Source organism: Oryctolagus cuniculus, chromosome 7, assembly GCF_051225735.1.
Source record: "Oryctolagus cuniculus isolate XC-2025 breed Fujian yellow rabbit chromosome 7, ASM5122573v1, whole genome shotgun sequence".
NCBI classification, from domain to species: domain Eukaryota; kingdom Metazoa; phylum Chordata; class Mammalia; order Lagomorpha; family Leporidae; genus Oryctolagus; species Oryctolagus cuniculus.
In genome coordinates, this window is record NC_142873.1 from 122,193,349 (window position 1) to 122,207,773 (window position 14,425).

The 14,425-nt window shown below is 40.7% G+C and overlaps 1 protein-coding gene across 10 annotated transcripts in view; it reads left to right on the forward strand.

Annotated features, from left to right (window-relative positions):
- The window catches only part of EPS15 (epidermal growth factor receptor pathway substrate 15), a 182,304-nt gene that overhangs the window by 58,469 nt on the left and 109,410 nt on the right, over positions 1-14,425 (forward strand). For 9 of the 10 annotated variants that reach the window (XM_089300698.1, XM_089300699.1, XM_051857775.3 and 6 more), the window contains one exon: positions 768-827. The exons of the other annotated variant lie outside the window; for it this stretch is intronic. In XM_089300698.1, coding sequence (XP_089156824.1) covers positions 768-827 — 60 coding nt within the window. The remainder of the gene's footprint in view (positions 1-767; positions 828-14,425) is intronic. 10 annotated transcript variants of the gene reach the window in all.

The following is a 14,425-nucleotide window of genomic DNA, read 5'->3' on the forward strand; positions in this document are numbered from 1 at the left end:
GAAAGGTCTTCCTTTGCCATTGGTTCACCCTCCAATGGCCGCAGCAGCCGGCGCACCGTGCTGATCCGATGGCAGGAGCCAGGTGCTTCTCCTGGTCTCCCATGGGGTGCAGGGCCCAAGCACCTGGGCCATTCTCCACTGCACTCCCTGGTCACAGCAGAGAGCTGGCCTGGAAGAGGGGCAACCGGGACAGAATCCGGCGCTCCGACTGGGACTAGAACCTGGTGTGCCAGTGCCACAAGGCGGAAGATTAGCCTAGTGAGCCACGGCGCCGGGCTCAGTTTCCTAATTTTTAAAATGAGTGTGATTTCCAGTTTATAGAGTTGTAGAGATTAAATGTGATAATGTACATAAAGTATTGAGACAGTGCTTGTTCCGTACTCCAAATACAAGTGCCATGATGATGATGACCATACTAGTATTGCTACTTCTGAAGCAGTGTTATATAGGCTAAGTGTTTAATAAATATTCATTTAAAATGCCATTTTCTGCATTTTTCTCACAACTTATATTTTGTTGTATGATCAGTATGAGATTTCTACTCTAAAAATATAATCTTGGCATTTTTGTTACTTACAACTAACCTTTTGGTAGTTTCTTAGTGTATTTAGGATAAAGTCCAAACTCCTTTCAAAGCATTTGTTTACCAAATAATTGCTTATGTCCACTCTTAGCTCTTATCATTACTTGTTGTCTTCCTGCCCCTGAGTAGCACATGCAATGAACGAATGTTAATCTGTCTCTGTCTCAATTCTTTGTTTTTAAAGGTTTGGGAATTGAGTGATATTGACCATGATGGAATGCTTGACAGAGATGAGTTTGCAGTTGTAAGTAACCCACATGCTCTTTAAATCTTAAATGTCTTTTTTTTTTTTTTTTTTTTTTTTTAACAGCTCAGTGTTTTCTGTAAAAGGAGTGAGTTGCGCACAGGGTGGCTAAATGCTATTTAGAGAAGAAAAAACTTACTTTTCATCTTCTTCATCTAACTTCTCCTTCTTACCCTTTTTATTTTCCTACCATTCCTTCTTTTTCCTCTTTTTGTGGCCTTGACAACTCCTCTTTTTGCTGTATTAGACTTTCCTTTAACTCAGTGTATGGCAGTGTCTTTTTCATGTTTTTCCTTCAGCTTGACGGCATTCTTTTCCTAGGGCTGCATTTCATCTGTAGCAATGCTACTTCATATCTTTTCCTATTTGCTTCCAACATCATTATTAGATAGGCCAGAATGTTTTCCTTTGAGGTTTTGTTGTTGTTTGTTTTGTTTTACAATAGCTGGAATAAGAAAAAGCCTCTTGCATGCAAGGCATTGGGATCCTTGAGCTTCATTTTGGCTTCACCTTTAGGAGGGATATAAGTTTTCATTTCTCGTTCATAATGGGCCTTCTTCACAGCCTTTGCCTTGTCTACAGATTTTCCTTTCTCTGTAGCAGACATTATTTTCCACTTCTTCAGAAACTTCTTACAAAACTCTCAGAAGTTAACTAAAGTATCTGGGTGCTTTTCCCTGTGCTCTTCTCTGCAAGTTTGCATGAATAATGCCTGTATGTCATCTGTCTCTGCTTCATAGGATCTCCTTTGCCCATCCATGTTTAGTTGTTTTTACTCAGCAAAGCAGAGTTGTCCATTGCTTATCCTGCTCTCACTGCTCTCAGTGCTGTCTTTATGGAGTTCAGTGTACTGCAATGGCTCTTGAATGTCTTAATGGTTTTCTCCTGAGAAAATTTCCTCTTTCAGTTCATCCTACTTAGAGGAAAATTATATTTCCATCACATTGTTGATATGAACATCTTAATCTTGAACTTAAAAGCAGTCTAAATATTTTTGAATAAATGAGTAATGTATTTCGCCATCTTCATTTTATTTGACTTTGAAATCTACATGCTTTGGATAATGTACTGAAACGATGCTGACTGGTACTGCCTTCTGTATCCCTTTTTTTTTTTATGATTTATTTATTTATTTGAAAGTCAGAGTTACACACACAGAGAGAAGGAGAGGCAGAGAGACAGAGGTCTTCTATCTGCTGGTTCACTCCCCAATTGACCGCAACAGCTGGAGCTATGCTGATCCGAAGATAGGAGCCCGGAGCTTCTTCTGGTTCTCCCATGTGGATGCAGGGGCCCAAGGACTTCGACCATCTTCTACTGCTTTCCCAGGCCATAGCAGAGAGGTGGATTGGAAGTGAAGCAGCCGGGACTCAAACTGGCGCCCATATGGGATGCCGGCACTGCAGGCTGTGGCTTTACCCGATACGCCACAGCACCAGTCCCTTGTATCCCAATTTGATGAACTATCATGGTACTACTTCTATGGAGTAAATTTTCTTAAAATATATTTCTCAGTTTTCACATTTATCTAGTTTGACTTCATTTCAGTTTTGACATCCTATCTGAAGACGTGTTATCTTAGTAATTGGGTAATTTATTCCAAATAGGGTTGTATTTATCTCTTTCCCAAAGGTTAGAGGAAACTGCTGTGAACTCATCAGTGGTAAATCCCTAATTTCCCTATTACTCTCTTATTTGGAAGCATGTTCAAATTTTCTGTTTATTTTTGTTTTCTAAGGAATTACCTATTCTTTGACTTTGCCATAAATTTTAATTATTCTTTTTACCTCTTCTGGGTTTGTGGTTATACTATTTTGTCATTCCAAATCTTATTTTTACCCCATTTATTTTTTGTTTTATCTGACTTTATATAGTTTTTTTAAGATTTATTTATTTATTTGAAAGTCAGAGTTACACAGAGAGAGGAGAGGCAGACAGAGAGAGAGGTCATCTGTCCGATGGTTCACTCACTAGATGGCCGTGACAGCCGGAGCTGTGCCGATCCGAAGCCAGGAGCTTCTTCCTGGTCTCCCACGTGGGTGCAGGGGCCCAAGGACTTGGGCCATCTTCTACTGCTTTCCCAGGCCATAGCAGAGAGCTAGATTGGAAGAGGAACAGCCAGGACTAGAACCAGCGCCCATATGGGATGGCGGGGCTTCAGGCCAGAGGGTTAACTGGCTGCGCCACAGCGCCGGCCCTAGTTTTTTTTTTTTTTTAAGATTTATTTATTTGTTTATTTAAAAGTCAGAGTTACATAGAGAGATCAGGAGAGGCAGAGAGAGAAGTCTCATCCGCTGGCTCACTCCTCAGTTGGCTATAACGGCAGGAGCTTTGCCGAAAGAACCCAGGAGCCAGGAGCTTCCATCCAGCTGACGAAGACCTCTCTCTGTCTCTCTCTCTCTCTCTCTTTCTTTCTTTCTCTTTGCCTCTCTGTAACTCTGCCTTTCAATTAATAAATAAATCTTAAAAAAAAAAAAAAAAAGAGAGAAATGGAAGCCGGCGCCGCGGCTCACTAGGCTAATCCTCCGCCTTGCGGCACTGGCACACCGGGTTCTAGTCCCGGTCAGGGCGCCGGATTCTGTCCCAGTTGCCCCTCTTCCAGGCCAGCTCTCTGCTATGGCCAGGGAGTGCAGTGGAGGATGGCCCAAGTGCTTGGGCCCTGCACCCCAAGGGAGGCCAGGAGAAGTACCTGGCTCCTGCCATCGGATCAGCGCGGTGCACCGGCTGCAGCGCGCCGGCTGCGGCAGCCACTGGAGGGCGAACCAATGGCAAAGGAAGACCTTTCTCTCTGTCTCTCTCTCTCACTGTCCACTCTGCCTGTCAAAAAAAAAAAAAAAAAAAGAAAGAAAGAAAGAAAAAGAGAGAAATGGAGACAAGGGTCTCACTAGTTGCCAAATAAAAAAAAAGGAAGAAGAATAAACATATTTGTAGGCAATTATTACTTTAAATTTTGTTTTGAGTAGGAAACTCCCTTATCTTTTCTTAGACCTACTAATTAATCATTTTGCCATATTTCCTTTCTCTCTGAAATTAGAAATCTTTTCCAATTGTAGATTCTGGCTTATGTGATTTTTAAATATTACTTCTCTGATACTCCTTTTTTGTTTGAATTATCTGATATTTCTTAAGTTTATTGTGAATCTGGCATATTCTTGTATTTTTGTATGTTATCCAGTTTGATAGTTTTTGTCTCATATAATGATTCATTTGTTGATTTTCCCCTACCAGATCTATTTATTTTGAATTTTTATTTTCCTTTATTTTTTGTTCCCTATTATCAAGTAGTAATTCTTTCATTTTGTTCTTCTTGTTAATATGAAAATCTATTTAATGGCTTGTTCCATTAGTAGTTAATACAGCTTTCTTTTTACTCAAATTTATTTCTCCAGTATTTGAAAACAAGATTATAAACCCTCACTCCAGAAAAATGAAACTTTTAGATTATTTTTACTTTTTCTTACCCCTCAACTCCCAACCCAGAGAATGTTTTTTGTAACTCTAATTTTAGATTTTGTTTAGTTTAGTTCTTCTAGTTCTTTTAATTCTTTAATGTTGATAGTTTTATTAGCATTCTCCTGGTTTTGCCTGATATATCTTTTTCCATCCATTTACTCTCATAAATGAAGGAACATAATCTATACTTTTTTTTTTTTTTTTTTTTTGGACATGCAGAGTTAGACAGTGAGAGAGAGAAAGACAGAGAGAAAGGTCTTCCATTTTCCGTTGGTTCACCTCCCAAATGGCCAGAAGCCAGGTGCTTCCTCCCAGTCTCCCATGCAGGTGCAGGGCCCAAGCACTTGGGCCATCCTCCACTGCCTTCCCGGGCCACAGCAGAGAGCTGGACTGGAAGAGGAGCAACCGGGACAGAATCCGGCACCCCGACTGGGACCAGAACCCGGGGTGCTGGTGGCACAGGCAGAGGATTAGCCTAGTGAGCCGTGGCGCTGGACATATATTTGAAATTCTTAACCAGTTTGTTTCTTTACTTTTATAGCATAAAGTTATTTTTTGGTTGTTTTTCTTTAATTGGAGTACATGAAGTTAGTTAGAAATTCCAACTTGTATAACTTCTGTTGCCATGTGAACCTTTAATGAATGGCCCTTGTTTCTTTTCAAGTGTAAATGCTTTTCATATTCTCTGAAACCCCAATATTTTAATAAGAATCTAGAATCTAGAATCTCTTTGAGGGTTTTTTTTGGTATAAATTTGTAAAAGTCAGACTTTATTATGACTTGGCTGTTTTGCCACAAATAAAATGACTTGAGAGTTTGTGTATATTTATGTGTGTATACAGACACAAAAATAAAGTGGATTTTAAAAATTATAGCTACTTCTTTGGGAAATTTTAAAATATTTGTGATTTTCAGTATTCTATTTACTCACTGGTGAATTACCAGGCTAGAAATTTAAGGGTATTAGAAATACATGTCCCTGAGTTTTACTTCTGACCCACTAAACTTAATTGAAAGTCTCTGGTGGTGCATTTAAGGGGACAGTTTGCAAGAGGGCCAGATTCCTTTCTAGTGTGTGTCAGTTTGAAAACTCAAAATTTATGTGAAATTAAGTGTTGTCATTGAGCCAAGGAAAGTGATTAGCAATCATGTTAATGTTTATTGTTATCTTTGTCCACAAAGATATAACTGTGTAGCCCTGTTCTGTGAAGTAGTTATTTGCTTCATTAGATCTGAAACTATTGCCTTTAAATTTATTTAATTATTCTTTTGTTAAAATTTTATTTAACATATACAAATTACATGTATTTTAGATATACAGATTTAGAAACATAGTGGTACTTTTTTTTTTTTAACTTTTATTTAATGAATATAAATTTCCAAAGTACGACCTATGGATTACAATGGCTTCCCCCCCATACCGTCCCTCCCACCCACAACCCTCCCCCCTCCCACTCCCTCTCCCCTTTCATTCACATCAAGATTCATTTTTGATTATCTTAATATACAAAGATCAGCTTAGTATACATTAAGTAAGGATTTCAACTATTTGCTCCCATAGTGGTACTTTTCACCCCTGTCCTTTCCACCCATGCTTCCACCCTTTTTCCTCTTCCCTTTCCTATTCCCACTCTTAATTTTTAGAAAGATCTACTTTCTGTTTATTTTATACTCATAGGAGTAACACTACACTAAGTAAAGAGTTCACTAGATAGTATGAGGGAAAAAAGCACTGTCCCTCAACAGTGGAGACAAGGGCTGTAAACAATCATCAGATCTCAAAATGTCAGTTTCACTCCTATACACTACACTTTAGGAACTCTCTCTCTCTCTCTCTTTTTTTTTTTTTTTTTTTGACAGACAGAATGGACAGTGAGAGAGAGAGGCAGAGACAAAGGTCTTCCTTTTGCCATTGGTTCACCGTCCAATGGCTGTCACGGCCGGTGCGCTGCGGCCAGCGCACTGCGCTGATCCGATGGCAGGAGCCAGGTGCTTCTCCTGGTCTCCCATAGGGTGCAGGGCCCAAGTACTTGGGCCATCCTCCACTGCCTTCCCTGGCCACAGCAGAGAGCTGGCCTGGAAGAGGGGCAACCGGGACAGAATCTGGCGCCCCGACCGGGACTAGAACCCGGTGTACTGGCGCCGCAAGACGGAGGATTAGCCTAGTGAGCCACGGCGCCGGCCAGAAACTCTTATTAGTTACCCGAAATCAGGGAAAACCTATGGTATCTGTTTTTTTGGGACTGGCTTATTTCACTAAGTATAATGATTTCCAGTTGCATCCATTTTGTTGCAAAAATAGGATTTCATTTTTTTTTCCATTACTGAGTAGTATTCCATAGTGTATATATACCATAATTTAAAAAAAAAAAAAAACGTTTATTTAGGGGCCTGTGCTGTGGAATAGAAGGTTAAGACTCTGCCTACAGTTCTGGTGTCCCATCTTGGTGCCAGTTTGAGTCCTAGCTGCTCCACTTCTGATCCAGCTCCCTACTATTGTTCCTGGGAAAGCGGCAAAGGATGGTCCAAGTCTTTGGGCCCCTGCACTCACATGGGAGGCATGGATGAAGTTCCTGGCTTCAGCCTGGCTCATCCCTAGCCATTGTGGCCATTTGGGAATTGAACCAGTGGATGGAAGATCTCAATCTCTATATTTCTGCCTTTCAAATAAATAAGTAAATAAATAAATCTTAAAAAAGAGATACATTTATATGAGAGGCAGAGTTATAGAGAAGGAGAAACAGAAAAAGTGGTCTTCCATCCACTTGTTCACTCCCCAAATGGCTATAACAGCCTTAGCTGTTTTGGATTAGGTGGCCAATCCAAAGCCAGGAGCCAGGAGCTTCTTTTGGGTTTCTCACAGTGACCCAAGCACTTGGGCCATCTTCCACTGCTTTCTCAGACCATCAGCAGGGAGCTGTATTGGAAGTTGAGCAGCTGGGACTCAAACCAGTGCCCATATAGGATGCTGGAGGTGGGACTTGAACCAGCACTCATATAGGATGCTGGTGCTGCAGGCATTGGCTTAACCTACTATGCCACAGTGCTGGTCCCACTGTAATTTCTTATTCCAGTCATCAGGTGCTGGACATTTGGGTTGATTCCATATCTTAGCTATTGAGCTGCAGTGAACATAAGGGTTCAGATAACTCTTTGATCTGCTGATTTCATTTTGTTTGGGTAAATTCCCAGGAGTGAGATTGCTGGGTCATTTGATAGATCTGTTTTCAAATTTCTGAGATATCTCCATACTGTCTTGCACTATGCCTGCACAAGTTTACATCCTACCATTAGTGGATTAAGATACCTTTTGCCCCACATCCTCGTCAGCATTTATTGTTCATTGATTTCTGTATGAGAGCCATTCTAACTGGGGAGAGGTGAAACATTATTGAGGTTTTGATTTGCATTTCCCTGATGGCTAGTGATTCTGAGCCTTTTTTTGGATGTGTCTGTTGGCCATTTGAGTTTCTTCTTTTGAAAAATGCCAGTCAAATCCTTTCCTGATTTCTTAACTGGTTTGTTTGTTTTGTGGTTGGTGAGTTTCTTGAGCTCTTTATAGATTCTAGTTATTAATCCTTTATCAGTTTAATAATTTGTAAATATTTTCTCCCATTCTGTTGGTTACTTGTTCACTTTGCTGAGTGTTTTTTTTTTGCAGTGCAGAAGGTTCTCAGCATGATGTATCCCATTTGTCAATTTTAGTCTTGATTATGCTTCCTTTTTTTTTTTTTTAATTTTATTTATTTATTTTTTGACAGGCAGAGTGGACAGTGAGAGAGGAAGACAGAGAGAAAGGTCTTCCTTTTGCCGTTGGTTTACCCTCCAATGGCCCCCGTGGCCGGTGCACCGCGCTGATCCGATGGCAGGAGCCAGGTACTTCTCCTGGTCTCCCATGGGGTGCAGGGCCCAAGCACTTGGGCCATCCTCCACTGCACTCCCTGGCCACAAGGGAGAGCTGGCCTGGAAGAGGGGCAACCAGGACCAGAACCTGGTGTGCCGGCGCCGCAAGGCGGAGGATTAGCCTAGTGAGCTGCGGCGCCAGCCGATTATCCTTCCTTTTCAAGAAGTCTTTGTGCCAGTGGGTTGCAGTGTTTCCCCAATGTTCTCTAACAATTTGATGGTATAGGGTTGTAGATTCAGTTCTTCAATCCATTTTAAGTGCATTTTTTATAAGGTGTAAGGTAGGGGTCTTGTTTCATACTTCTACATGTGGAGATCCAGTTTTCCCAGCACCATTTTTTGAAGATTTTCTTTGCTCCAAGGATTGATTTTAGCTCTTTTGTCAAAGATTAGTTGGTTGTAGATGCGTGGACTGATTTCTGGAGTTTCTATTCTGTTCCATTGGTTTACACATCTGTTTTTTTTTTTTTTTTTTTTTTTTTTTTTTTTTTTTTTTTTTTTTTTTTTTTTTTTGCCCGTACCAGGCTGTTCTGATGATAATTACCCTGTATTGTGTCTTGAAATCTGGTATCGTGATGCCTCCTGGTTTGTGTTTATTGTATAACATTGCTTTAGCTATTTGGGGAGTCTCCTGTTTCCATACAATTTTTCAGCATCATTTTTTCCTACATCTGAGAAGAATGTCATTGGTATTTTGATTGAATCTATAAATTTGCTTTCATTAGTATGGACATTTTGATGATATTGATTCTTCAATTCCTGAACAGGGAAGATTTTTCCATTGTTTTGTGTCTTCTTTAAAGTTTTGTAATTTTCATTGCAGAAACCTTTGACATCCTTGGTTAAATTTATTTCAAGGTAATTAATTTTTTGTAGCTATTGTGAATGGGATTGATCTTAGGAGTTCTTTCTCAGCCATGGCATTGTCTGCATATACAACATTATTGATTTTTGTGTGTTAATTTTATATCCTGCCACTTTACCCAACTTTGAGTTACTCAACTTTTTTCTTTAGTTCAAATAGTCTCTTAGTGGAGTCTTTTGGTTCCCTTATATATAGAATTGTGTCATATGCAAATAGGGATAATTTGAGTTCCTCCTTTCTAATCTGTATTCCTTTAATTTCATTTTCTTGCCTGATGGCTCTGGCTAAAACTTCTGGGACTATATTGAATAGCAGTAGTGAATGTGTGCATTCTTTTTCTGGTTCCAGATCTTAGTAGGAATGCTGCCAACTTTTCCCCATTCAATAAAATGCTGGCTGTGGGTTTGTCATAAATTGCCTTGATGGTGTTGAGGAATGTTCCTCCTAAACCCAATTTGCTTAAGGTGTTCATCATGAAAGGATGCTGTATTTTATCAAATGCTTTCTCTGCATCTGTTGAGATAATCAGATGGTTTTTCTTCTTCAGTTTGTTATATGATATCACGTTGATTTGCGAATGTTGAACCATCCCTCTATACCAGGGATAAATCCCACTGGTCCAGGTGAATGATCTTTCTGATGTGTTGGATTTGACCAGCTAGTATTTTGTTGAGGTTTTTTGCATCTGTGTTCATCAGGGATATTGGTCCATAGTTCTCTTTCTCTGTTTCTCTTTTTCTGGTTTAGGAATTAGAGTGTTGCTGGCTTTACAGAAGGAGTTTGGGAGGATTCCCTGCCTTTCAGTTGTTTTGAATAGCTTGAGAAGAATTGGAATTAATTTTTTGTCTGGTAGAATTAAGCAGTGAAATCATCTGTTTCTGTACTTTTCTTTCTTGGGAGGGTCTTTATTACTGATTCCATCTCTGTCTTGGTTATTGGTTTGTTTAGGTTTTCTATGTTTTCATGGTTCAATTTTGGTAGATTGTATATATCTAGGAATCTATCTGTTTCTTCTAGATTTTCCAATTTATTGGCATATAGCTCTTTGTAGTAATTCCTGATGTTTCTTTTTATTTCTGTGGTATCTGCTGTTACATTTTCTTTTTCATCTCTGATTTTATTGATTTGGATCGCTTTTTTTTTTTTCATTAATTGGACCAATGATGTATTAATTTTGGTTATTTTTAACCACCTGCTCATTTCACTGTTCTTTTGTATAATTTTTGCTTCAATTTTTTTATTCTCTAATTTTAATTTTCCTCCTCCTAATTTTGGAGTTGGTTTGTTGTTGTTTATCTAGGTCCTTGAGATGCATTGATAGATTATTTATTTGGTGCCTTTCCAATTTCTTGATGTAGGCACCAACTGCTATAAAATTCCCTCTTAACACTGCTTTTGCTGTATCCCATAAATTTTGATATGTTGTATTGTCGTCTTCATTCATTTCCAGAAATTTTTTTATTTCTTCTTCTTTTTTTTTTTTTTTAATATGTATTTATTTATTTGAAAGGCAGAGTTACAGAGAGGCAGTGGCAGAGAGAGAGAGGTCTTCTCTCTGCTGGTTCACTCCCCAGATGGTTGCAACAGCCAGAGCTGCACCGATCCGAAGCCAGAAGGCAGTGGTTTGTTCCAAGTCTCCCATGTGGATGCAGGGCCCCAAGGCCTTGGGCTATCTTGTACTGCTATCCCAGGCCATAACAGAGAGCTAGATTGGAAGTGGAGCAGCCGGGAGTCGTACTGGCACCCATATGTTATGTTGGCACTGCAGGCGGTGGCTTTACCTGCTGTGCATAACACCAGCCCCATCTCTTTTGATTTCTAATATGACCCACTGTTCATTCAGGAGCATGTCGTTCAGTCTCCATGTCTTTGTATATGATCTTGAGATTCTTAAGTTGTTAATTTCCAGCTTCATTCCATTGTGGTCATAAAAGATGCATTGTATGATTTTGAATTTTTCAAATTTGCTGAGACTTGCTTTATGGCCTGGCATGTGGTCTATCCTAGAGAAAGATCCATGCACTCCACATGAAAAGAATGTGTGTTCTGCAACTGTGGGATGAAAGGTTCTGTATGTAGATCTCAGTTAGATCCTTTGGGTTCATATGTAGATTAGCTCTGTTTTTTTTTTTTGCTGATTTTCTGTCTAGTTGATCTATCCATTGATGAAAGTGGGATGTTGAAGTCCCCTGTTATATTTGTGTCTCTGTCTCCCTTTAGATCCATTAACATTTGTTTTAAACAGCCAGACACCTGGCATTAGGTGCATATACATTTACTATAGTTATATCTTCCTGTTGACTTGATCCCCTAATCATTACATAGTGCCCCTTTTTGTCTGTTTTAGCAGTTTTTGTTTTAAAGTCTGTTTTGTGTGATATTAGGATGGCCACACCTGCTTGTTTCTGCTTTCTGTTAGCATGGGATACCTTTTTCCATCCTCTCACTTTCAGTCTGCACGTATTTTGTTGGTGAGGTGTGTTTCTTGTAGGCAGCAAATAGATGGCTCTTGTTTTTTCATCCATTTAGCCAGCCTGTTTAGGCTGTTGGAGAGTTCAGGCCATTTTTATTCAATATTACTAATGATAAGTTATGACTTGGCCGTGTCATTTTCCGTAAATATTCCTATTGCTTACTTTAGATTTCTTTTGTGCTTTTACTGGGAGTTTTTCTGCCTTCACATTCTTTCATAATGATGACTGTCTTTCTGTGTTTCTCTGTGTAGTACATCTTTAAGCATTTTTTGTAAAGATTGGACAAGTGGTAACAAATTCTTTCAGTTTCTATTATGGAAGGTCTTTATTTCACTTTCATTCATAAATGAGAGCTTTTTAGGGTCCGGTATTCCTTTTTTTTTTTGACAGGCAGAGTTAGAGAGAGACAGAGAGAAAGGTCTTCCTTTTCCCTTGCTTCACCCTACAAATGGCCACTACGGCCAGTGCACTGCGGCGATCCGAAGCCAGGAGCCAGGTGCTTCCTCCTGGCCTCCCATGCAGGTGCAGGGCCCAAGCACTTGAGCCATCCTCCACTGCTTTCCCGGGCCACAGCAGAGAGCTGGACTGGAAGAGGAGCAACTTGGACAGAATCCAGCGCCCCAACTGGGACTAGAACCCGGAGTGCCGGCGCCTCAGGTAGAGGATTAGCCAAGTGAGCTGCAGTGCTGGCCCAGGGTCCAGTATTTTGAGTTGACAGTTTTTTTCTCTTACAACTTGTACTATATCTCTCCATTTTCTCCTAGCCTATTGAGTTTCTGATGAGAAGTCAGCTGTGAATCTTGTTGGAGATCCTCTGAAACTGATCTGGTATTTTTCTCATACATATTTTAAAATCTTTTCTTTATGTTTTATTCTGTATAGTTTGACTACAATGTGTCATGGTGAAGATCTTTTCTGGTCATGTTTGTTGGAGTTCTGTGTGCCTTGTGTACTTGGACATCCCTTTCTTTCTGCAAATGAGGGATGTTTTATGTAATTATTTCACTGAATAGGCCTTCTAATCCATTCTCTCATTCCACACCTTCAGGAACTCCTAAGACCCATATGTTGGGTCATTTGATAGTATCCCATAAGTCTCCAACACTCTTTTAAATTTTCTAATTTTCTTTTTTGTTTGACTGAAATATTTCCAAAGATTTGTCTCCTAGCTTGAATATTCAATCTTCTGTCTCACCAAGTCTGTTTATAAGGCTTTCCACTGCATTTTTTTTAAAGATGTTTTTAAAAATTTATTTATTTGAGAGGTAGAGTTACAGACAGTAAGAGGGAGAGACAGAGAGAAACGTCTTCCTTCCGTTGGTTTACTCCCCAGATAGCCACAACAGCCAGAGCTGCACTGGTCTGAAGCCAGGAGCCAGGTGCTTCCTCCTGGTCTCCCATGGGGGTGCAGGGGCTCAAGCACTTGGAACATCTTCTACTGCTTTCCCAGGCAATAGCAGAGAGCTGGATTGGAAGAGGGGCAGCCAGGATAGAACTGGTGCCCATATGGGGTGCTGGCGCCACAGGCAGAAGATTAACCCACTGTGCCACGGCGCTGGCCCCTCCACTTCATTTTTTATTTGTTATATTGTATTCTTCATTTCTAATGTTTGATTTTGCTTTCTCTTCAAGAATCTCAATTTCACTGTGAAATTTTTTATTCGTATCATGTGTGGATTTCTTTAGTTCATGAATTTACTTCTCATTGCTTCTGAGTAATCCTATAATTAATCTTTTGAATTCTGTTTCAGGCATTTTATCCATCTCTTCATCTTCAAATTCTGTGTTTATTTTTAGGCATTTGTGGAAATACATTTATTTTTTCCCTCTGATGATTTTTATCTTTGAGCTATACTTCTGTGGCTTAGTGGAGTGTATGCTCTTTGAGTGAATATCAGAGGTATGTTCTGGGTGTGGTCAGGGACCTCTTGTCAGTGCTCCATGGTAAAGGGATTGTCCAGGGTGACACTCAAGCTGGGAGTGTTAGATCTCCTCTTTTTAGCAGGGGGGAGTGTATGATCACCTCTGTTATAATCACACCTTCACCTCCTCTCTTCCAAGGTGATCAGTGCCTGAGTGTTAGCTCACAGTGGGTGCAATACTCATGCTTACTGCGACAAGAACCACACAAAGGATCTGTGCAGTCTTCAGTGTCCGCATGGATCCCATTGCAATGATCCGCTCCAGGCAATCAGGAAGCTCTGAGTGGGGAGCATCTTACATTGATTGCCCAGAGACCCAGCTACACCCTGTGCCTTCTTATGCAGTCAGAGTTCCCACAGTCTCAGCACACATGGCTCCCCTAGTCACAGGGTGCAGAGGATCCACTCTGCCTTACTAGCCTGTCCTGTCCACAGAGAGGCAGAGACATCACAGAGCCTGCTGCCTGTGAGTGCTCTGATAAGGCAGTTTGAGCCCCAGAGTTTGTGATACCTTGAGAGGCTGGGGGCAGCTCACAGCCCTGTGTAGGTGCCCAGCACCCTTGTCAGTCCTCCCAGCCAGATGGGAATGTGGATTTTTCCCTCTGGTAAAATCTCTGGATCACATGTGCGCACAATTGCCGCTGGCCAAATGTTGCTTTCTCCCTGCTGGTTGCAGGCTGTGTGCACCTTAGCCGCTGCCACTGTTACTGCTGACAAAATGGCGCCTTGTCCCGGCTAGTTGCTGGGTGCTTGCATAAGTGCTTCTACAGCTGCTGCTTGTGCTCAGAGTGGCTCCCACCTTCTCTCATCTGGTTGCCAGGCACAGTTGTTGTGGGGATGGGAAGAAAGAAACGTGCCCCTTTTTTTCACTTGGTTAGCTGGTAGACTTTCCCCCTCAGGGCTCTGGGCTAGACTCACACCAAGCTCTCCCTCCAGCTGTATCTCCAATGGCGTTGGCCATTGCAGTCCGATCTCACCTCA